Here is a 23969-nt window from a genome sequence, read left to right on the forward strand (position 1 = left end):
AAAGATACAATTGAATGTTCTTCATCCTTCATATAAATGACCTCAAAAATAACTCATATGCATTATAATTAACAAGTAACAATTAATAAAAATTAATTAAAAAAACTAATTAAAAGAAATCTTACCACCCAAGTAAAAGAAAAGGTTTCATGATTAATAGCCCCAATGTATAATTCATGAAGCCAGACCAAATTCAAACCAAGAAATTTCTAATGATATTCTGTCAATTTTAAAGTATGAATTCTAGTAAATTTAGCCATAAATCATTTTCTCCTGTGAAATGCTTTCTTTTGAGAGTACACAATCAGATGAGCTTAGTACCATGTAACTCCGCTTTATCAGAAACATCAGTTTAAAATTTCAGTTTAAAAGCTTGGAATCAACAGTTTATCTAAAGAATGAGTGCTTATATTATTCAAGTGAGTCAACACATCAATGTGCTGCTTGCCAGAACACTGGTTGGGTGGTATAAATAAGCATCTTCCCAGCTGTATCTCTTCTGAGTAAAAATAACAACGAACACTAAACTTTAGGGAGAAATGATTTCCTATATATACTTTTAAGTATGTGTCTCCCAAGTTTTCTTTCACAGCATGGAACCACTTCTAGATTCTGTTAGAATTTATTAATTGAGTCTCAGACCTGCTCAAGCTAGATCTTGATATATACATACATACCAGATCTTGATATATACATACATACCAGGAAAACTGTTTAATCTGTACATGCTGGGACAGAACTCAATTAACAAAAAGGTGACGACTGAACTTCCACTATGAACAATGTGACTGGCTTAAGAGCTCATACTATACTTTTGAGGTGCCCAATTTTACACTTTCAAAATAACATCAGGATGTTATTTTAAACACAGACAGATTTTAACATGGTTCAAAAAAAAAAAAAAAAGACCAGCAAAAATGTTCTTAGAGTAAATACAAAATGTGTAGCATATCATGTGCCTGAGCTGTAGAAATATTTGCAAATACGTCTTCTTCTGAATATGGACATGCTAGGAAGGACTAAATTTTAAAATACCCTACAATTTAAAGTTCCTTTCAGAAAAAAAATCCCTGATATTCTTCATTAATTATGCACATATAGAAAGACTATAATGTTCTTCAAATATGTATAGTATGAAGACAATTAAGAATAATAGAACTAGTTTTTAATAAAACTGAGCTGCAGGAAATTTTAAGAATGACTTTTCCCACTGTTTCTGTGTAGTAGTACTAAGGATTTTAAATAAAATCTTTCAGATCTGTGAAAGCTGGTATGGAAAATGAGGCAGCTACTTCTTTCTGCCCTTAAACTTGTACAAATAGCTACCCTCTGCATCTATTCTGCAGGAACAAAGCGCCCCAATTCCTCAGCACAAAAAACACAGATCTCAACCATCCAGCTACTCAGGCACAATCTTGCATCCACATCCATAAAATACATAAAGTACAAGGTCTATCTCATGCCCAAAACCTAGCCAAGTCCCCTAATAATAATTCTATATTAATTATTATTTATTTAGGATGGACTCTTGTGAGAGAAAGCCAGTTGTAATGACCACCATCATCTCTACTCCTCACAAAGGACACTTGACTTAAATTTGATTTTTAAGTGAATGGTCTTGATGTAATGGTACTTGGATCTGATCACGTCCCACCCCATAACAGATAGTGGTCCAGGGAGGTATATAAGAAAAAGACTGACAGTTGAGCGGGGATAGGGAAAAGGCAGGAGCAGAGCCTGTCAGCCAGAAGGCCAAAAGACCTGGACCGGAGATAAAGCATTATGGAGAAGCAGCCTGCTTCCTGTCTATTCCCCCTACCCCCCATCTACGGGCTTCCCTCAGCCTCTATGGCCCGTAAATTACCTATCTCTCTTAGAAAACCCAGGGCAGCAGAAGACTTCAGAATGCAGACTGGAATAAAAGAATAAAGAATACTTAGTTTCTACCTCTTTCTCTCTCCTGGTGGCTACAAATAATTAGGCAACATGTGAAAATGCATTCAATATGCAGTTCAGCACATATAATGAAATAGAATTCTAGTTCTAACATTTAGAAAATTGTTATCAATAACTGGGCTTTGGATGGGGGAAAAGAAGTGATTTCTCAATGAATTCCTTAGTTAGGATGCCCCCAGGAGTAGGACTGAATCAGACTGAACAGTCTGGCTGGGCCTTTCACAAGTGGGCATGGGCCTGGCATCTACCAACAGTGTACCTTAACCAGTGCCACCTATAACAGGATCTGTAGCAGAGCACATTTTCTCTCTTCCTTTCTGAACCCTCTGAGTTGAAGACGTCTCTATCACCTTAGGCAAGGCTGGGAGAGAATCAGGTCTAATATGTACAGTTGGTCTGGCTTGTTATTAATTCAGTGGGGACTGGGATGGGAGTCAGGAAAACCTGCTTTGATCCCAGATTTAAAGCCACATGCCTCAAAACATAGAGCACTTTAATCAGAACTTGCCCACAATGTTGGAGTTTCTTATTAAGCTAGTCATCTTTTAGGTGCAGAATTCTAGAGTCAGGTGAGGAAGACGCTATTACTATACCCATTCAGAATAGGAAAAGTCAAAGTCTTGGACAGAGGAGGACTTGAGAATCCCAGGGACAGTTGCAATTAGCCAAACAAATGAGCAATCTTATTTAGTCAGTTTCAATCCCTATTCATAATAACCGTCCCTTGACACACCATGATGGCTTTCTCACAACATGGCTTTTATACTGATACTACTCACAAGCTAGATGAAGGGCCGCCGGTAAATCACATGCAAATATGCCACACAACTTCAGAGAACCAGACACCAGGTTTATCCTCTTAACTGGTTCAAATTTTCTAGTACTTCAGACTTCACCAGCACAAGATCAGAGGCACGAGGGAGAACAGAAACATGGAAGAACATGTTTGGAGCTTCACTCTGCCTTTCTCCAAACCACATTCACTCTAGGGTCACATTGGGCAGCCGAGGTAGCCATGCACATAAGTTCGGGTGCTGTACCCTGCGCACAGTCGCGCCTGGAGACCCAGGCCCAGCACTGGCCTTTTTACACAGCAATAGTCCTCCACTAGTCACTCTTGACAGCATTCTTTTTGTAGGTTTATGTTTAAAATTCCAGAACCAGATCAATAGTCTGATGATCACATAAGAGGAAGGAACCCATCTCCCCACACCTACATACTATCAGGAGGAAAACCTGCTCCAAGAACAAAGGGCTGGTCTCCGAGGTAAGGGAGCCAGTCAGAAATGCCATGATATATTGCTTAGTAGTCGCATCAAATAGTAAATAATTGGAGTTAAATGCCATGAATAATATTGAATATGCTCAAGTAGCTAAAAAAAATTGACACTAGATGACCAAAAAAAACCCTCAATTAAAAAATTTAATATTTCTTGATATAGTCTTAGAAATCTAAGTTTTTTAGATTAAGGCAATTGACTGCATAAAGGAAGCTAGCAGAAACTCTTAATAAGAGAATATGGGAAGGTTCAGAATAACCTAGCCAAGCATGAAAAACACGGTTCTAATTTGGGCTGGTCAGTGTTACGCTTGCTTTCCAAGCTCGTACCCCTGAGACAACTGTTTGATTACCCATTATACAGTAGGTACAGAAATCAGCATACTTTATCAAACAGAACGAAAGGAAGGATGCTACATTAAACTTCAGGTTTGTTTTTGTAAATGCTGTGGACAGAGGCGAATCATTTGTGAAAAGATACAAAATCTGTGCTTGGTTTTCATCCAGAATGGAACAAATGTCAGGCAGAGAAAGGCTGCCTGCTACTTGGGACATTTGCTCCTGCTTGCTTGTAACCCCTCTTGCAGTTCCACGAAGTATGCAGATGAGTAAACCATCAACAGAACAGGATTCGGCTGCTGTGGAATTGGTTTTGCACACATGGGACTTGACAGTTTTAGCCTTGAAATGTTTCCGGAAGGTAGCGCAGTGAGAATTCTTTGGCTCAAATCACAAATAGCTGCAAATCTTGAGCTGAGTCGTTGAATTTCGGAGTTACTATGCCTTGGCTCTGAGACTACAATAAAAGCACATTAATACTGTGAGTGTAACTTGCACACGGTGATGGCCACCACCTCGTGGACAAATACTTCACAGAATCCCTCCAAGAGGCCCAGTGCTGATGCGGCAGACACTAGCAACGGGAGCTTATTGAGATGGCAGACTGAAGGGACAGGTGACATGGTTAATCGTTGGGTTTGTTCTGAAAAAAGTTTGTAAAGGACCACCCTCCCCCGCTAGATTTTGGAGAGTCCTCATCTCTCTGAGGAAGCAAAAACTGCCGGGAGTTAATGGAGCACGGACTCCCGAAGGAGACCACCTCACTGTTGCTGTCTATGGACCTCGGAGAGTCTGGAGACACCAAGTTCCAGGTATTTACATCCGCCTGAGGCCGGTATCCTGCAGTTTTGTCTAAGTCATCGCCTGCAGTGGGTTCTCCTAGGAGGGAAGTCACGGGGAGGTGCATCTGGGGCTTATAGCCTGCTGCCCCGGCTGCCTCACTGTCCTGCTCATCCTCAGGTTTGGTCTGTGGCTGGTACATGGATTGGACGTCGATGTAAATGACCTGTGAGGTGCCGCCAGCTTCCTCCATGCCAGGTGTTGGTACTTCTTCCTCAATGACCGGTGGGCAGTAGGAGACGACCACATGGTTTTCAGGTTCGGCCTCAGAGTTCTCTTCTGGGCGCTCAGCCACTGGTGAGATGATTTCTGTATCTTCAATTTTAGGGACTGTCGATGGAGCTTCCAGAACTTCAACATTATTGGGGGTGCAAGGATTCATTTCCAAAGTTTTAAGGCCACTGTTACCCTAGAAACAAATGTATAAATAATGATTACAGGGCACTGCAATGTGCCCCCTGGACAGAGGGACACTCATGTGCACTGTTCCACCATGCAGGTTTGTAAAACATGGCCCGTGTGCTCTCACCATACAAGTCAGAGCAGTGTTTGCCAACCCTTCTCTGGATTTACCCACTTCTGACCTTGATTCCTTGCTGAGCTTCAAAGTCTTAACAGTTGCTCCCATTCTGCATTCTGGCTCCCCTCTCCCCCAATTTTCACCTGTGTCTCTCAGGTAAGAAATGATGTATCTGAGCAAAGCCACATCTTCCAAGTTACCCACCAATGGCCAACCCCTACCTCATCCTCTACCCCTATTCTAATACCTTACTATTTGTGTGCTATTAATAGTAGTGGAGCAAAGACATAGTTCAGTTTATAACCTATAACTTTGGAACTCAGCAGTTAACTTTCTGTTAACTCAGCTAACTTTCTGTTAGCTTATCAATGAACTTTACTTAAAACAGCATCTGGCTGTTTAAAACTATCCCCAAAGGACAGAAAGAAGGAACTTCAAAGATTAATGTAAGAAAGATTACCTCACAGACACTCTTTTGAAATTGAAGTGCTTTGCAATTTTCTGGATTTGGAATATCTGGGTAGAAGGTTTCTTTAATCCTTTAAACAAAGAATATATTTCATAATTATAAGATGACAAAAAGACTAATAGATCATCACACTTATCTGAAATATCTCCTGTGAGTACTATGATGAACAACTAAAATTAAAAATAATAATAAAAAAGAAGATCCTAGGGGTTGAAACAATAGTGCAGTGATCAGCATGCTTGCCTTGCACATGGCCAACCTAAATTTGATTCTCGGTACCCCATACTGTCTTTTAAGCACTCTCAGGAGTGATCCCTGAATGCAGAGCCAGGAATTAGTCCTGAGCATTACGTGGTTTACCTAAATCACCACCCTTCTCCCCACCAAAACAACAACAAAATCAGAAGAGCCTCTTAGCACAGAGAGGTTTCTATTTGAAACCCAGAAACAGTTCATCTGTTTCTATGACTAAAATTTTTTGGTTGTTGGGGCCACACCCAGAGACATTCAGGGGTTACTCCTACCTATGTGCTCAAAAATCGCTCCTAGCTTGGGATGCTGGGTTTTGAACCCAGGTCCATACTGGGTCAGTCGTGTGCAAGGCAAATGCCCTACCGCTGTGCTACAATGTTTCTTATAAACATTAAAAGCAAAGAAGTATAAGAGTGATTGTGAAACCAAGTCCAAAGTAAGACCCGGGTACTCCTTCAACCATATGATCATTGTAGACTTGAGACACACAGCCCATACTCAGCTCATATGCTCAACACAGTGCTCACTTACTCCTAAAAGACTGTAGTCATAAAGAGGAGCTACCAATCTCTAGCAAAAATGAAATACAAACACCCACAAGATTTTTTTCAGCACTGTTTGTCTTTGTGGGTGTGTGGGTGATTTGAGTCACACTTAGTGGTTTTTAGGGGCCACTCCCAGCATTTTTTAGGGCACAAGGGAAGGTGCTAGCTATGGAACACAAGTAAGGTATGTTACCCCTATACCATCTCTGTATCATTTTTAACAGCTAAAAATAAAATAATTTTAAATTTTAAAGGAAAAATAAGTCTGTCAATGTAAGATTCTAGTATCTAACCCATTTGCTTATTTCAAATTTTTTAAACTGAAATCATTTTCAAGGTGATTTTTCTACGAGAACAATTATCATTAGAGGCTACCAGATAAGCCAGGATAAGTAAAAATCCATTCTCCTTTTTATTATAAACAGTGAGAACTGGCTAAACATAGTATCAGGCATTGGCCCTGAGTTTGGCCCAGTTCCCTCCAGGAGACTCATTCTGGCACCCATAGAACCTCTAGTTTCTCTAACCTCACCTTCTCTGACACATACCTCCTCAACTCACCCCAAGATTTCTGCACCTCTCCCTTCACCTTAATCTCCTCTTCTAACTTCTCATCTCTTCACCTCTCCCAAACTGCTGCTTACATACCTCACCATCTCCTACCATGCTGCCTTACCTCACAGGGCACCTCACCTCCTGAACAATCCTTTCCTCCCCTCCCCTCTCCTCATCTCATTCCATCTTCCCTTACTTGCTGTTCTCACTGTTCTAGTTTACTCAGACACACAGACCTCACTTTCTCCAGAAAAACAAGCTCCTTTTAATTTCTGCATCCTCATCATAAGCATATGATAAGCATATCCTTGCCTGCTACTCCCCCCCCCCACACACACACACATGGAGCTTGGTTCAAATGTACTTCCAACAGGGAAGCTAGCCTTGGCAAGCAACTTCAGGGACGTGATTCCACCTCTGACTTCCTCATGATACCCACGGCCCTCTTGGCTATGTGTTCACATACTCAAAAACCAAATAATAGAGCAAGCATGAACAGGTACCATTACCATTCTCGTTTCCGATAGCAAAGGATACTGGTGACCAAGCCCACAATGACAGCCACAGCCACAGGGATGAGAATGGCAATGATTAATCCCACAGCTGAAAAGAGAACATTGCAAAGGCAATTTTTCAGTGTGAAGTATACAAGAGGTTTGTATTTGAAGATATAAGTTACATTACTTGAAAGGGGGTGGAGGAATTCCTAATCAAAAACTGCTGGAACAAAATTATCAAAGTACCACAACAATCATTACATTGACACTTCAGTCCTTGAGGACAGGCATTCTCAAGGTTGGCACTACCAGTCATTTCTGCACCATGTTTGGGAGGAGACGGGGGTGGGGCTGTCTCAGGCATGACTGAAGTTCAGTAGTGCTTCTCAGCCTCAAAATCTGCTAACCAGTAGCACTTCTCATTTGTGACAACCAATAAAGTCAGTAGCCACGGACACAGAGATCACATCCCCTGACACTCTAGAAGAGAAGAGCTGTGTGTGCCCTTACTCTGGGTAAAGACTGTGCCAGGAGCAAGGTTAGACTGTCACTCTGTCTTCGATTTCCCTCTCCATTCTGAAGCACTGTGCTTCAGAAACTTCTCGGTCATTTCACAGGAATAATTTGGATAAAACCACGATAGACCCTCAACACAAATGAGAACTTCGAACTTCAGAGGTTTCGAGCTATTACATCTTAGGTACTCAGCTGGGAAATGGCTTCAAATTAGCCCCAGCTAAATACAAAGGCACTCATGACCTTGTGAGTACTGTCTTCAAAGCCATCACAAACTCTGCAATATGATGTGAAATTTCAAAATGGCTGTTTACATAAACATCCCTAAATAGCACCTGGTGCATTTAAGAAAGAAAACAAAACAAAAATAAACAAAATAAACAAAAATAAAAAAAAAAGAAAGAAAACATTCCCATGGCATATCTGACTCACAATTTTCCTTTGTCACCACAAACATGCTCCTCTCTGGACCCAATCCACCATCAGTGTAGGCTCGTAGGACCAGATGGTAACTTGTTTTACCCTGCAAATCAGCAATTCTCAGTGTCTTCTGGGATACATCAGTAATATTCTTAACCTTTATGCCAGAATGAGCTGTTTAGAAAGAGAAGAAAAGAATCACTGATTTCTACATCATTTTAGACACATTCAAACACTGAGGGTTTCTAAACACACTAAAGAAAAGAAGAGATTTCAACATCATTTTAAACACATACACAAAACATCCCTGATTTCTAAGCACACCCATCTCCCTTATCAGTGAGTCAGGCTGCTATCCCTTTGCAGTGGGGAGGCCCAGGGACCAGCTAATCAGGTTTAAGCTGCATCTCTGTAGCTGGCAGCAATGGGCTCTGGGTGAGCAAACTGGGTATGCACACAAACGTGTGAGAATGCATATGGTAGGTCTTGGGGCTGAAATCTCTGGTAACACACATGTGAGGCACACACAACAACTGAGCTATATCCCTGGCAGCCAAACTCATTATTTATAATAACTGAGTTTGAAATAACTATGAATCCAGGGTACCATGATATGAAAACATGGTTTTTGTAAACTAGAATTGCTGTGCCTACAGAAGACTATCACCACAAGTACCATCTCTTTCTTGCATTAAGAACATGAAAAGTCCTGCATTCCCATGGAGAAGGAGATGCTGTCACTGGGACTGATCCTCCTCCTTATGAGTTGAGTAGGACTTCGAGGAACAAGTTTGCAAGCAAAGAGACTCACTACTCCAAGCCAAAGTGGCTGAGTTTATGACTTTTCAAATAAGGCAAACAGTTTGGTACTAGTTAGATCATATTCAGTGGTGCTCAGGGATTACTCCTTGCTCAGTGCCTGGAGGGGACACTCAAGACTAATGGGGAACTATGTAGTGATTATCAAACCTAGGTGACTGTAAGCAAAACATGCACTCAGCCTTCTCTGGTTCAGGGATGTCTTTGAATTACTTCAAAAGCATAAAATCCTGTTAAAACTATTACTTAAAATATTTTCACCAAAAGGGAGCTGGAGCGGTGGCACAGGCGGTAGGGCATTTGATTTGCAAGCACTAACCTAGGATGGACAGCAGTTCAATCCCCTGGCATCCCATATGGCCCCCCAAGCCAGGGGCGATTTCTGAGCACATAGCCAGGAATAACCCGAGCATCACCGGGTGTGCTCCCCGCAAAAAATATTTTACCAAAAATATTTCACACTCTGGGTGTGGCCCCAAAACCAAAAACAACAACAACAACAACAAACCTGACAAGTTTGACCAGCACCTCCTCTTACCTACAACCCTGTGAAAAGCATTTCTTGGAGCATCTGCTTTCATAACTCAAAATAAACTTAGATTGGCAGTGCTTAATTTCTCTCAATCTTAGATATCATATATTCAAGGTCCCTGTTGTGTGATCATTATCCAGGAAAACCACTACCCCTCCCCCCAATTCATACTGTGACACCAGTATATTCAGTGAATTGTTTATGCTTTTGAGATCGTATAAATATGGATTAATGCTAAGGCAGATGCTCCCTTTCTTGTTTCCTGTTGTTATGACTGCATTTTCTCCTCATTTGCTTGATGGGCCAATTCCTAAACTTTCCCACACCCCCCACTTAATATTCAACACAATGTTTCATGTGGTCCCACATGAAAATTCCAGGGTCATCCCCTCCCCTCCACATTAGCTCACTTCCCTTCAAGAACCTCCTTTTCTAGGGTTTTCTAAGAGGGGTGCTGCCACCCAGGAATTCCTGGCCTGATTGCCTTCCTGACTTTGATGAATCCTTCTTGATGGTTTTCTGTTTTCTTTTTATTTTTTGTTTTGTTTTGTTTTTTGTTTTTTTGCAGGGGATGGGGGCAATACATAGCAGTGCTTAAAGCACTGATTCTAGGCTCTGGAGTCATTCTTGGAGATGTTGGGAGACTCTCTATGGTGTCCAGGATTATCCCCAAGTTAGCCATATGTTGAACTATTGCTCCAGCCCTTCTGATAGTATTTTATGCTTTTGGTTTTGGGGCCACTCCTAATTAAAGCATGACCAAAAGTGTAGGTCTTCTGACTCATGATCTACCTTGTCATTCCTGAACCAAGTTTTCTCATTAGTCTCTAAATTGGGAAAAACTTTCTCTGTTTTACATTTACTCTTGTCTTCTATTTGATTTTTTAATCTCTTCATCTCTTTATAATTTGCTTTATTTATTATTTTTAATTACAAGTTTTTCACAGTTAAATTTAAGGTACACAGTGACAGTGAATTAGGGCAATTCCCACCACTAGTGTTAACCTCCTTCACCACTGTTCCAGCATGCACCCCATACCTTCCCCCTTAGACCCCTGGACTGCTAGTGTAACAGGTCCTTTTTGTGTATAGCTTGTAGTTTGGATCTCTTGATTCTACTGTCGTTGACTCTGAGTTGGGTATTTAGGTCTGATCATTTTTATTTCCACTCAATGCTCATGAAACTGCTTTGCCCCTTGTACCATCCACTTTTTCTTTTCTCAATTTGTAGGAAGACATAGAAATATGATGCAGAACAAGATGATTCATGTTCTATAGTTCTGTTAAAAAAATAAAACAACAACAGAAAAAGAAAGTGGGCAAGAGCCCATGTTAGAAGCTATAAATATAAATTTACAAGAAAGAAAGAAAGAAAAAGTAAATTCCCTTGGCCTAAGAGATACAGAGTGTCCACTGTTGAAGCATACTGTCATGAGACCAATTACAGGCTCCTGACAAGTTCATTATCGAACCCTAAAGACTTTCTTTATAGTGCCAGAAAATGTCCTGCTCAGTTGTTGTCAAAGTCAGTCCTCTGTAATTGGAGATCTTGGTTTTTACACAGATCCTAGGATGAAATCTAGGTTAGAGTCTTTCTTTAGGGTTCCAGAAGTTCTGCTAAGTCACAGTTGTTGTAGTCAGTCGTCTGTAATTAGTGATCTTGGTTTTTGCACGGATCAAAGCTGGAGTGTCTTCTAATTTCATCTCACCATTAGGTGATGAGATAGGCCTTTAGGTGAAGTGGTTGTTGTTTCCTGTTGACAGGGTGATGTATGGTTTGTTTTTATTTTTTATTCTTTAAAAGTCTCTTGGATCATAATTTTTCATTCCAGTTATTTTCTAATAAGGTTCTTTAAATAAGTAATTTACTGAGAACTGACTATGGCATATATTAAACCTTGTTAGGATCTGATCATTTAGGTGATTGGAGACTTTCAGAAACCTTTCCTGGCTGCCCAAGCCCGGGATATACCGCCTCTTCATCTGCACCAGGCCTTCCTCTGGATGGCATTATACATTTCTTCTAATTGACAGTTTTTGTAGGAGGCATCCTAGAAGTACTTAGAAAATAACCTACCACTTCAGCACCTTTCATCTAAGAAGTTAGTATATTGCTCATCAACAGGAATAAGTAAATCTCAACTATAAATTCTAATCTGGATGCAAGAGTTCCTATTAGGAACTAGGATGCTTAGTCTCATAGCAACTCTCTTTTATATATTTTTTTAAATATATCTTTATTTAAACACTATGACTACAAACATGTTTGTAGTCGGGTTTCAGTTATAAAAATTGAACACCCCCCTTCATCAGTCCTAATAACTGAGTTTTATAAAATAATGACCTTCCAAGAAAACATCTCCTTGGCTATCCAAGGAATCTTCTTTTACATTTCTTTCCTCCATTTGAGTCTATTTTCTTGAACAACTTGCTTTTTTTCCTTTCATGTTATAGGCACTCTCAGCTCTCCCTTTCTTCTAGTTGCAAGTTGTGTTGAAGAGTGAGCCACTCAAGGGCTCAAGGGAAATGCTTTATCATGGGGATTAGTGACTTCACTTGGGAAAGTTCCCTAAGTATTAATATCTTTGATGTTTTTCCTAGGAGATCATTTAGTTTTCCAAAGAAAGATCAACTCACTTCCGGTCTCAGGCCCAGCTGCAGATTTCCTATCAGCTGGAAGGGTCAGGAAGGAGAGGCACGATCTACTAACTCACTCACTTACTCTGTGCCCTGGGGAGGGCTCTCTGGTTCTATTTCTCCTAAGAAACCTCTATCTACAGGTGATGACAAAGGCACTCCCATAAGCTGCCTGAAGCTGGTGTAAGGCTTGAGAATCCCAAATACTCCTTATACAGAGATATTCAATCAGTTCCTAGTGCTCATAGATTCATCCCACTAGCTGCCTCCTATCCCGATCCCGCTTCTGTAGCATGAGTCAAAGTGCTCTTCATGGAATCCTTGGCAGTTCACCAGGATTTCACCACCTACTGCTCCTCTCAGTCACACTCCATCTCCATCTCTCCCTTCCTCAATTGTCATTTTTAATGCAGACTGTTTTCTTTCTTATTTGCATTCCAGTTATGCTGTTGGAGCATGTGTGTGGAGGAAACCGGGGCCACTCATCAGGATGTGACACAGTTGCTTGCAGGCCAACAGGGTTACACTGGGGGCCATGAAGTTCCTAGGAGCAAAGTCAAGGCTCTACTGTTCTCTCTCTCTGTCTCTCTCTCCCTCTCTCTCTCTCTCTCTCTGTCTCTCTCCCTCTCTCTCTCCCTCTCTGTCTCTCTCCCTCTCTCTCTGTCTCTCTCCCTCTCTCTCTCTCTCTCTCTCTCTCTCTCTCTCTCTCTCTCTCTCCCTCTCTCTCTCTCTGCCTACCCTCCCCTTCTGCTGTACTCAAGTACTCCAGTTCTCTCTGTCTTTATGGTTCTATACTGTTGTTTTCTCTGTTACTAATTTTGTTGACACTGGGTGTCATGTGAGAATTTTAACTGGTTCACATGGGAAATTTCTGAATGTTAGAGAAAAATGACCAGATTCTGGTTGTTTGGAGAATTTGGTATTTAGTGCCTCCTTTATTAGAAGCAGTTCTGATAGTTCTGGACAGACAAGGCCCAGTGGCTGATGCAGGCACACATTTCCTGTGGCTGCTCTCAGAGGGATAGTGTGTGTGTGTGGGGAGGGAAACCCAACCTGTGCTTGGTCAGCACATCTCTGCAGCCTGGCTGTTCTCGCCATGTCAGGCAGATGTTAAATAATTAAAACGGCTTCTTTCCAAGGAGTGGTCATTAGGGCAATGGAAGCTCTCCAATCGTAGAGATGATAATCTTGTGATACATGGCTACGAACAAGAAACATCTGACTCCCAGAAGAAGTATGGTCCCGGGAAAATCCAGAAGCCAAAATGAACATTTCTGTCTTTGTATAGTTGAGAATTCTCTGAGGCTTTTGTACATTCACTCATCAACTGTCAAGAGTGATGACATCTGACACTCTCCTGGATAAATGCAATCTCACAGATGTCTATTCAGTCTCCAGCTCAGAGGACCCCATTTTCACTGGCTAAAAGCATGGAAAGCTTGGCCAGAACATCGCAGTATCCAAAGCTTCTCCCTGGGGTTCTGAGCTTCCCTCTCTCATTTGAAGTAGAATAAGTCTTTTATTTTTTCTTTCTTTCTTTCTTTTCTTTTTAAAAACCATCATAAGATGTTAACATGGGCTATGTAAAAAAAATGGTCCCTAGAGAAGAGACCATTATGACAATGATAATTGGGAATGATCACTCTGGACAAGAACTGAGTGCAAAAAGGAGGGAAAGTGATAGGCAAGATATTTTTATCTTCATGAAAAGAAAAAAAAATGATCTCTGTTCTATGAAGCTTATAACCAAAGAATTCAAAATAAATGATTTCTGAACAGACCACACCTGTCTGTCATTTATCATCTACTAAATTATTAAACTTCTCATATCCATAAAATGACTGTATTTGGATTTCTCCATTTTTAAGAAAGCTTTAGAAAACAGAACTAAACCACTTAGCAGTCTGTTCTTTTTTCTTTTCTTCTTTTCTCTTTTGTCTGTAGTTAATGAGGAACATCTATGGGATGTTATGTTTACTCTAATTATTTACTTACCCAAATCCAAACCCCCCAACTTTGATGTGTCTTTTTCTCCTTTTTCAAAGTAAAATAAATATCCTCTTAAAAATCCTCTAAGTTCTTCCACAGGAACATCCTCCCATCTTACTAGTATTGAATCTGCTGATGTATCCTCAACAATAAAATTTGGTGCAACAATCGGAGCTGTAAAAGAGAAGATATCAAGAGATGCAGGGTGGTTTATGAATAAAGAATAAGACAGTCTTTAATGAGCTTTTCAGCCTCAAGTGTTAAACACAGGATTGGAATTTCCATTTAAATCTTCAGGGATTTATAAACCAATACTTGTGTTGTGAGGCTTATATACTAACAAAGACAGACCTTAGACTTTTTAGACCAAACAGCTTAAACAAAAAACTTCTAAGATTTGAATATTTTTATCTTCCATGTTTATTTATTTTTGTGGTGCTGAGGATTGAACCTAAGGCTTCACTTAATATATCTTATTTAACACAAAATATTAACTGATAATTGCATGCCTCATTAAAATATTTTTCAGCTTCTATGTTATTACTATTATTTATTTTATTCAGTGGTACCAGGCATCAAATAAGGCTTCTCACAAGCTAAGCATGTGAACTAACCCACTGAGTTATCTCTGATGTGCTGTTTTAACTTTAAATTGGCAGGAAGTTTCTTTCTCATCATTTTGGGTATCAGGAGTCAGAATTGAGTAGTCAAGGGGTTGGAATGATAGCACAGCAGTAGGGTGTTTGCCTTGCATGAGGCCAGCACAGGATGGACCCCGGTTTGATTCCCGGCATCCCATATGGTCCCGGGTCTGTCAGGAGTGATTTCTGAGAGAAGAGCCAGGAGTATTCTCTGAGTGTCACAGGCTGTGACCCCAAAACAAAAAACAAACAAACAAACAAACAAAATAAACCCTAGAACCAAGTAGTTAGTTATCCTGGTTGGGTCTGCTTCCAAGCTCACATGAGCCCCTTCCCCAGTGTCCTTCCTCTGTGGTAAAAGGCTGAAAGGGTCTCCGAGACCTCCTGGTCACAGGCACCTAAGATCTTCAGCTCTCAACGACAGAATTTGTGAGAGGCCAGAACTCAAAACGACCTGTGGATGAGCAGGGAAGGGACCGGTGCTTGAGCACAGGGAGGCAGCCCAGGACCCATGCCAAGGCTGACTTGTATATGGACTGCACCCAGTGATACACATGATGACTCCTGGCTCTATGCTCAGTGTGGTGAGCACAGAATCAGGTAGTGCTCTGTTGATTGCTCAGGAATGCTGGAGACTGAACCCAGGTTAGCTGACTTTTAATCATAGAGTGAATGCTTAAACTTTTGATATACAAGGAACAAGGATTCCAAGCTCTCACATGGCAGTCTGAGATCATCTTATCCAGGTGGTGACCCCTGGGTCTCCCAGGAGGCCTTATAATGCGCTGATGGAGCTGTAAGGGCCCACTGGACTGCAGAGCCTCACTGCGTTGTGCACTACACTTGTGGCACAGGGACAGGCTAAGCCCTCTGGCCTTGAATTCTCTGCACAGGTGCTGCTGCAGGGAAGCTTGCTCTCTGGGCAAGTCTAGTTTCAGTTCCTGCTAAGGCAGCTGTCCTATATCTATCAGGCCTTTTTCCATGAAGGAAGATGGGCTTTTTTTTTCTCCTTCTAAAAAGAGAGCAGGGAAGAAGACAATACGCTAATTATAGACCCACTGTTTTTATGACCAACATGATTTTCTGTGCCAAATATTTTTTTTCTTCTCACCTCCTTTTTTTGACCATACCCAGCAGCACTCAGGGGTAACTCCTGGTTCTATGCTCAGGAGATACTCCTGGAAGACTTGGGGGACCATATAGTGTGCCAAGTATCAAACATGTGTTGGCTGTGTGCATGGAAAGTGTCTTTTCCACTGTACTATCAGTCCTATCACTCCAGCTCCCTTTTCTCACCTCTTTAATGCCCTTTGAGTATACATTCTTTGAAACAATACCTTGGCATTAACAGGGCTGACAAATGACTACACTAAAAAAATAACTTCTAGGTCTTTATAAAGCAACCCAAGGTAATTTTTGAGACATAATTATAGAGATATAGATGAAACAGTCAACTTTCAACTTACAATATGTCGAAGTAATTTTTAATATATTAACTTAATATTTTAACCCCTAGGAAAACTGTATATCATGATTTTGTTTCATCTAAAAGTATTTCTTTATATTTCAACATTTCTTGAAAGAGTATTTAAATGATGTATGTATACTATTTCTATCAATCTATCACTGATAGTAATTAAAATCATCAAACATATTTTTTACATTTATCTATGACTGATTAACTTTACTCAATGACAACTCACAGAGTTTTGAAATATAAATAAGAAAGTGGAGGAAGAATAAGTGATCAAATAATAAAATTTATCATACAAATATTAATTTATTGAGTTAATCTTCTTTTATAATTCAATCTTAATTTAGAACTTCTCAGATTACCTCAAACTCTAAGAAAATTGATCAACTTAACTTACCTAGTTCTTCTAAATATCCGACTATAACACGCAGCAATTGATATCCTTGAGTTCTGCATCCATACAAGTAAAACTTATATCTTACACCCGGTTGAAACTGATCTATAGATGAAAGCAATCAGTAAATTTCGTAAGTAAAGATTACTCTTAATACCTACTTAAGAAATATCAAATTTACAACAATTTATTCTGATAGTTCCAAAGCTAACTTGAAACAGATGTCTTAAAACAGTTACACCTGTATTTTCAGAATCAGTCAACAGTGTGTGAAACCTGATGAAACCACAATTAGTCACTTCTACTGTAATGCAAGTTTTGTGTTTTAACAGGGCCCCACAGTGCGGGGAGAAAAGTCATGATCAAGGTTTTCACTTTGTTCCTACAAATCCAGCCATGTTAGCTTCTTCACAGATTTGTTTTTAATAGCTTTTGGGCCATATCTGGTAGTGGTCAGGGTTTATTCCTGGCTCGATATTCAGGGATTAGTCATGGCAGGGGGACATACGGGGTGGCAGGGATCCAACCTGCATCCGATACAGGTAAGACAAGTGCCCTGTACTGCTCTAGATCCTTCTTCTTCCTAGAATTGAACCCAGCCAGGATCATATTGTGCTCCTATCATTCATTCCCTTCCCTAAGTAGAGATATTTGGGGGCTAGAAAGACCCCCACAGATCTCTCTTGCTCTAAAGGCCAGACACTGAAATTTTCACTGTCCCAAGTGGCTCCTGTGTGAAAGGATTAGGCCTCTAAGTCTGTTCTTAGGGTAATAAGTCCAGGGAGCAAACTTGAGTGAGACTACCAGACAGCCACAAGAATCACTCCAACTCAAAAAGCCATTCTCTCTTGTCAAAAGTCAGAATCACATATACTTTTGTAACAGAATCTGGCATAGAGAGAGTGCTAATTTTACAAGTTTAAAATCTTCTACACACTTTGTTTTGCTTTGGTTTTGGGCCACACCTGGCAATCTTCAGGGGTTACTTCTGCTCTGCACTCAAAAATTAATACTGCTGGTATTTGGGGGACCATATGGGATGCCAGATATAGAACCCAAGGTAAGCTTCATGCAAGCCAAATACCCTACCTGCTGTACTATTGCTCCAGCCCCCAAAATCTTCTACATGACTTTTAATACTATGTAATTAACACAAGGGACATTTCATAGATGTATCATAATTTACTCATTGTCTTAAAGACTCTATGAGTTGCTATTAAAGTTTACAGTTCTAAATAAGGCTGTGGTAGGCATTCTTTTGTGTGTGTGTGTGTGTGTGTGTGTGTGTGTGTGTGTGTGTGTGTGTGTGTGGTTTTTGGATCACACCCGGCAGTGCTCAGGGGTTCCTCCTGGCTCCATGCTCAGAAATTGCTCCTGGCAGGCACGGGGGACCATATGGGACACCGGGATGCGAACCGATAACTTTCTGCATGAAAGGCAAACACCTTACCTCCATCCTATCTCTCCGGCCCTGTGTGATAGGCATTCTTTATCTAAAAATATTTATCTGTTTGGCTCTCTGGGTATTTTTTTAAACCAGATTTCCTAGACTGGGGCGGGTAGGGTGCTTGCCTTGCACTCAGAAGACCCAGTATCTCATATGGTCCCGAGCTCACCAGGAGTGATTCCTGAGTGCCTCCTAAGCAAGTACTAACTGAACTGAAGGCCATAAATGCTTTCTAACAGATAATACCACAAATTACCTACTAGAAAAGTGAAACCAACTCATATCTGAGTCAGTGGTGAGGGAATCATCCTTGATTTCAACTGGTCTCTTTCCCATAAGATATTCTTTTAAAAGCTATTTGGTGGGGGCAGAGTGGTGGCACAAGTGATAAGGCATCTGCCTTGCTCATGCTAGCCTAGGATGGATAGTGGTTCAATCCCCCGGTGTCCTATATGGTCCCCCAAGTCGGGAGCGATTTCTGAGCGCATAGCCAAAAGTAACCCCTGAGTGTCACTGGGTATGGCCCTAAAACCAAAAACACCCCAGCTATTTTTGGGTAGCTTTCATTGAGAGGCATGTCCATAGCTTACCAGATTCTAGGACTACTTCTGTTTTGCTTGAAAGGACCTTTTTCCAATCCATAAGGCAGGGCTCAGGCTCAGAGGATTTACACCACTTAATGACATAGTCGCACGTCATGTTGGGATTGTAATCCCAACTCAAGAGAAAGCTCTTTCCCCTCCCAACGGCATTCTCTATTTTGATATCATCTGGAATGAGAAAAAAGAATAAAATTTTACAGGCATTCAATAGCAGAGGGAAAATCGCCAGAAAATGGGCATGCGCCACAAAAAAAGCACAGTGCAAGCCTGTAAAAAAAAAAAATGGTTCTTAGCCTAGATAAACCTTAGTTAGGCAAAGCCTTAAAGTACTGCTCTTCATGCTGTTAACAACAAAAGCTATTCTGGTACACAAGCAAGCAGCTGAAGCACAGCAGTAAAAGGCAGCTAGAGTAGAGTGGGACAGGAATAAACGAGCAGGGGCAGGGAACTTTTAGGGAACTGTGAAAAATTATAGGGTAGCAAGTTCTGAGTGTCTCAGCGCATCATCTTCTAAGGATGTGAGTGCTCACCACGAGCACAGGCAGGGCTCACGCTTGCACCTCTACCCCTGAACAGTGTCCACAAATAGGTATGTGATATCTTAGGAGAAATGACCAGCTGGACCTCCTGTCCTTCTTTTCAAGGACCCAACCATGTGTGAGGGCTGAAGAGATTCTGGAGACAGGGAAGCAGAATATGTTGAAACCCCATGGACTCAAATTTCTGTGTGATTAGGATGACAAGGGAGAGTGCACAGAAAAAAAGAGAGACCTACAAAAGCTGGAGGCCCAAGACTGGGGGTGACATTTATGCTGGGTTAGGACACAGTGGTCAAAAGGAAAAGAGAAACTTTTCAGAGAACAGGAGAAAAGAAGTAATTTATGACACTGATCTATATTCAAGGATGGGAGAAAAAGGTATAGAAAGGTTTCTATGCACTTGTAAATTTAGTAACTACCACTGAGCACAAAACAACAATTTAGCTTATAGTGCAGAGTATGGTGGGCATAACAGCCTGTTGGCCCAAAGCTAATAAAACTCCAGAGCAGGACTGCATTGAGGCCACAGGTCCCTACGTTGCAGTGTGGAGGGCCCAAGGAACATTCACCAGCTCAGCAGTTTCAGAAAGTGCTGAAAACTACCGAACCAACTGGTGTATAATTCTGTAATCACTATCTTTTTTTTTTTTTAATAATAATAATTTTTATCTTGACCAAAGTGGATTACATATCTTTCACAGTAATATTTTAGGTACATATTAGCATTGAATCAGAGGAGTTCCCACCACCAAAGTTGTCCTCCCTTCACCCCGTTCCCGGCATGCATCCCATATCCCCCTCCTTCCTCCCCCCTCCCCCAGACTGCTAGTATAAGTGGTCCCCTCTTTGTCTAGCTTGTTGTAGATTGGATATCGATTCTGTTGTCCTTGGCTTTGGATTTGGTGTTTAAGACTAATAATTTTTATTACTACTTAATGATCATTCAACTGTTTGATCCTGGTTCCCTCCATTATTTCCCTCTCAATTTGAGAGGCGGAACGAGATGGTTCAAATTATGTGGTTCTATTGGAAGAAAAGAAAAAGATAGAATGGAGTAAAAATCAAACAGGCGGAAATGGGCAGAGTCCTTCTAGAGACTCTAAACATCAGTTTGAGAGAGGAAGGGGAAAGAGGAAGAGAATCACCACTAGGGGCCGGAGAGATAGCACAGCAGTGTTTGCCTTGCAAGCAGCCGATGCAGGACCTAAGGTGGTTGGTTCGAATTCCGGTGTCCCATATGGTCCCCCGTGCCTGCCAGGAGCTATTTCTGAGCAGATAGCCAGGAGTAAGCCCTGAGCACAGCTGGGTGTGCCCCACCCCCAAAAAAGAGAATCACCACTACACAAAAAGAAAAATCAAAAAATCCAACGAGCAGTACTGAAACAAAAACAAAACAGAGCACAAACAAAAACAAAAACAAAAACAGGAACAACAACAATAACAAAACCAAAAAAATTTTTTTCTGATTTTTTGTTACTTTGTTTTTTCCTTCTGCATAGGCACAGTAAATATTGGGGAAATTAGAAAGGGAATTCCCTTGGCCTAAGAGATACAGGGTTTCTCTGCCCTTGAAGTATACTGTCATGGGAATAGCTACAGACTCCTTACGAATCATTATCTTTTTCAAGGGAAATGAAGAATATAGCTTTTGAATTAAAAGCGAATAAATACAGAGTACTAAAAATATAGTATAAGATAGTGTTATAAAACACAGTACAGCCAAATGTTTTGAGAGCAGTGAAATGCATAAATCAGATTATCTTTCACACATCTTTTGCCTGCTCTCACAAGTATGTAATTTTGCATCTGCACTAATACCCAAGGGCCTCCCCCACTTATGTGTATTGCTCTCTAAAACTTGGTCAGTGTTCTGAGTCTCAGATGACTGAGAGCACTGTGAGAGGACTAGAGTACTATATTACCCTCATTTTCCTTGTAATTTCCTTCAGGCTACTGAGCCAAATTAAAGACCCACTTAGGGTCTGCAAAGAGTACAGCAGGCAGGATGCTTGCCGTGCATTCGACGAACCCACGTTTGATTCCCAGCATCCCATCCAGTATCCCAAGCCTGCCAGGAGTGACTATGAAGAGCAGAGCCAGGAGTATGTCCTAAGCACTGCAGGGCATGGCCCCAAAACAAAAGCAAAACAAACAAAAATAACTAGTTAAAAAGCAAGCCATAAAAGAAATGGCATCAAGTGAGGGTTGAAAGATTAATTTAGAGAATCCAATTTGTATCTCTAGGAGTGAGTGGAGTGAGTAGTGATAGACAATGCCCCATATTGGGGAAGTTGTACCAAGCATGACAGGAATTTAGGAATGACCTGGAAGCAGAATCAACTAGGAGAGGTGGTATGATGAGTCCCCACATAAAACCCATGGCTCAGAAAGCTACCAAGGTGGTAGCAGACAGGATGTACCATAGGTGATTTGTCAAACTGCAGGTGGCCAGAAAGATGCTCAGAGGGTGAGAGCACAAATATTCATGCAGAAGCCCCAGGTTTAATTCCCAGTACCAAGTAGGGCCCTGTGCACCAAGGCAGGGAGCACTTTTGGTATGGCATCAAAACATAACCACTTAAAAGGACTGAGCAATTTTTAAAAATCTCATCACGATTCCTTTCCAAAGGTTATGTTGAAGATTTAATTTAGAAAAAATTCTTAGCAAGAAAGAATTCCTCTTCACAAAGAAAAGCTTAGCTCCTAAGCCTCTATTTCAAATGAGCACTTTGCTTTGCCTGATGTTTGTGAACTAGTGTAGCTGATGTCACATCACATTCATGGTCTTGGTGAGAAAGAGACATGAAAACACCATTTGAATGAGCTGCTAAACTCATTCTTCTTTAGAGTCACATCCACCATCATGGTTCTCCTACATACTACAAGATACCTGGGCACGGCGATGATTTTATCCATCACTGTAGATGTCTATGTCAATACTAACAACTGCTGCTGACTCGCAATGAAGACTTCACAAAAAATCTGTGTCTGTGCTTGTTTCACGAGCAGTGAGGAAAAAGCTGATCTATCAGAACTGGAATGAGTGTACAGCACATTGCACCTTCCTTTTCATTGGTTCCCTTCAGCACTCACCATTTGGAATTTCCAGGCTGCTTATCAGAGAAGGTGGTGATGCACCGGCGCCATTTTTTGCCACCACACTGATGTTGCACTCCTGCTTATCAAGTGGTATTTCTTCCCTGTACTGTAGGGGGGAGATCTTAGAGAAGAACAGTGTCCCCTCAGCAGATGAACAGGAGATGTTGTAGAAAAGTATTTTTCCATTAGATTCATTTCTGGGCAAAGGCTATAAAAACAAACAAACAAACAAACAACTAAAAACCAGTAACTCTGTTACTAAAAACCCACAAAAAAGAGTCCCGGGGACAAGGCAAGACCCGTTCAGTCTAAATTAGACGCTTCACTCATCCTGACAAGGAAACCAGAGAAGGTGAAATTGCTATCAGAGTCAGACACAGGCTGGCAGGAAGGGGCCAGGAAAGGGCACTGAAAATCCAGACATGCTGCAGAGAACATAGACATTCACCAGGAGCAGGGCAAAGCCACATTTGTCTGTCTGCATGCTTTTCAGAGGCAAACTGAAAGTAAGGAAGTACTGTGCTACTTAAAAACACACACGAAAAAACTAGGCATATCACATGTATCAGAATAAACAAAACAAAAACAAAAGAAACCAAAAAGTTTTTTTCTCATGTTGGTCACTTGCCCATGGCAGAAACTTTAAAAAATCAAAGTAGGATGGAAGAAGTTTAAAAAAAATCTCTTCTATTCCCATCTCCTGATTTGAGACTCCATTTCTTTTGATCTTCCCAGTCTGCTGGTATCTAGGGCTGTCTCTTCGGCCAATTCACCAGGTCCCTTAAGACTTTGATGAGATGTCTCTGAGCCCCATTGTTAGCTCTGACCTACCCTGGAGCCCGAAAACTATTGTTAAATCGCCATCCACATTGCTGTGACAAGTGCTGAAAAAAAGTCCACATGACCCCAGCAATTCAAGTCTCCCGTATTTCCTGGCCTTGTCAAAAAATGACAGATCTGCCCACCTCCTGGGTGAGAATGGGAATCATTCCAGCATCTTTGATCTCAGTTGAACATTTGTCTGGTTAGGACAGATGAATATTGGGATTATGTTATTTTAGGCTCAGGAACCACTCCTGGAGAGGCTCAGGGAACTGTCAGGTGGCAATGAAGCCCAGGTCAGCTGCATGTGAGGCAAGCAACCTACCCATTGTACTCTCTCTGGCTCCAAGGAACACTTTTTACTCCTGGTTAAGCACAATCATCTACTTTGATGCTTTTCCTGCACTGCATTATGCTCACTCTTAAGTGTTGAACTGGATACACACCTGGCTGTGGCTGGAGTGTGGAACTGAGAGCACAAAGCAATGGGCCAACACATGCAGAACCAAGCTCACTTTCCTCAGGGTTGCACAGATGGCACATTCTTGTAAAAACAAAAATGTCTTGCTTTCAAATAGCAAAATCTGATTATGACTGTTCTTATAAAATATGGCATTGAAAACAATTGTTCTGGGTGTTCATAAATTAGATTTAAAAAAAGCAACCAAAGTATTTGCTGTAATCAAAATGTAATTTGTATTTTATCTAAAAATTTTAAAACTATGCAGAATTTTATAATTGGCATATTACGATAATGAAAAATATTTAAGGTAAAAAACTATAAAT

At 41.0% G+C, this 23969-nt stretch overlaps 1 protein-coding gene across 1 annotated transcript in view; it reads right to left on the reverse strand.

Annotated features, from left to right (window-relative positions):
- Positions 1-3350: 3350 nt before the first annotated feature.
- Positions 3351-23969, reverse strand: part of LIFR (LIF receptor subunit alpha) — a 55246-nt gene continuing 34627 nt past the window's right edge. Inside the window, exons 12-19 of the mRNA XM_049767674.1 lie at positions 22356-22569; positions 18712-18891; positions 16678-16779; positions 14172-14339; positions 8201-8362; positions 7265-7358; positions 5395-5473; positions 3351-4823 (exon numbers count right to left, since the gene is read on the reverse strand). Of these exons, the coding sequence (XP_049623631.1) occupies positions 4200-4823; positions 5395-5473; positions 7265-7358; positions 8201-8362; positions 14172-14339; positions 16678-16779; positions 18712-18891; positions 22356-22569 (1623 nt within the window). The 3' untranslated portion in view covers positions 3351-4199. The remainder of the gene's footprint in view (positions 4824-5394; positions 5474-7264; positions 7359-8200; positions 8363-14171; positions 14340-16677; positions 16780-18711; positions 18892-22355; positions 22570-23969) is intronic.

Source organism: Suncus etruscus, chromosome 2 (genome assembly GCF_024139225.1).
Source record: "Suncus etruscus isolate mSunEtr1 chromosome 2, mSunEtr1.pri.cur, whole genome shotgun sequence".
Classification (NCBI taxonomy): Eukaryota; Metazoa; Chordata; class Mammalia; order Eulipotyphla; family Soricidae; genus Suncus; species Suncus etruscus.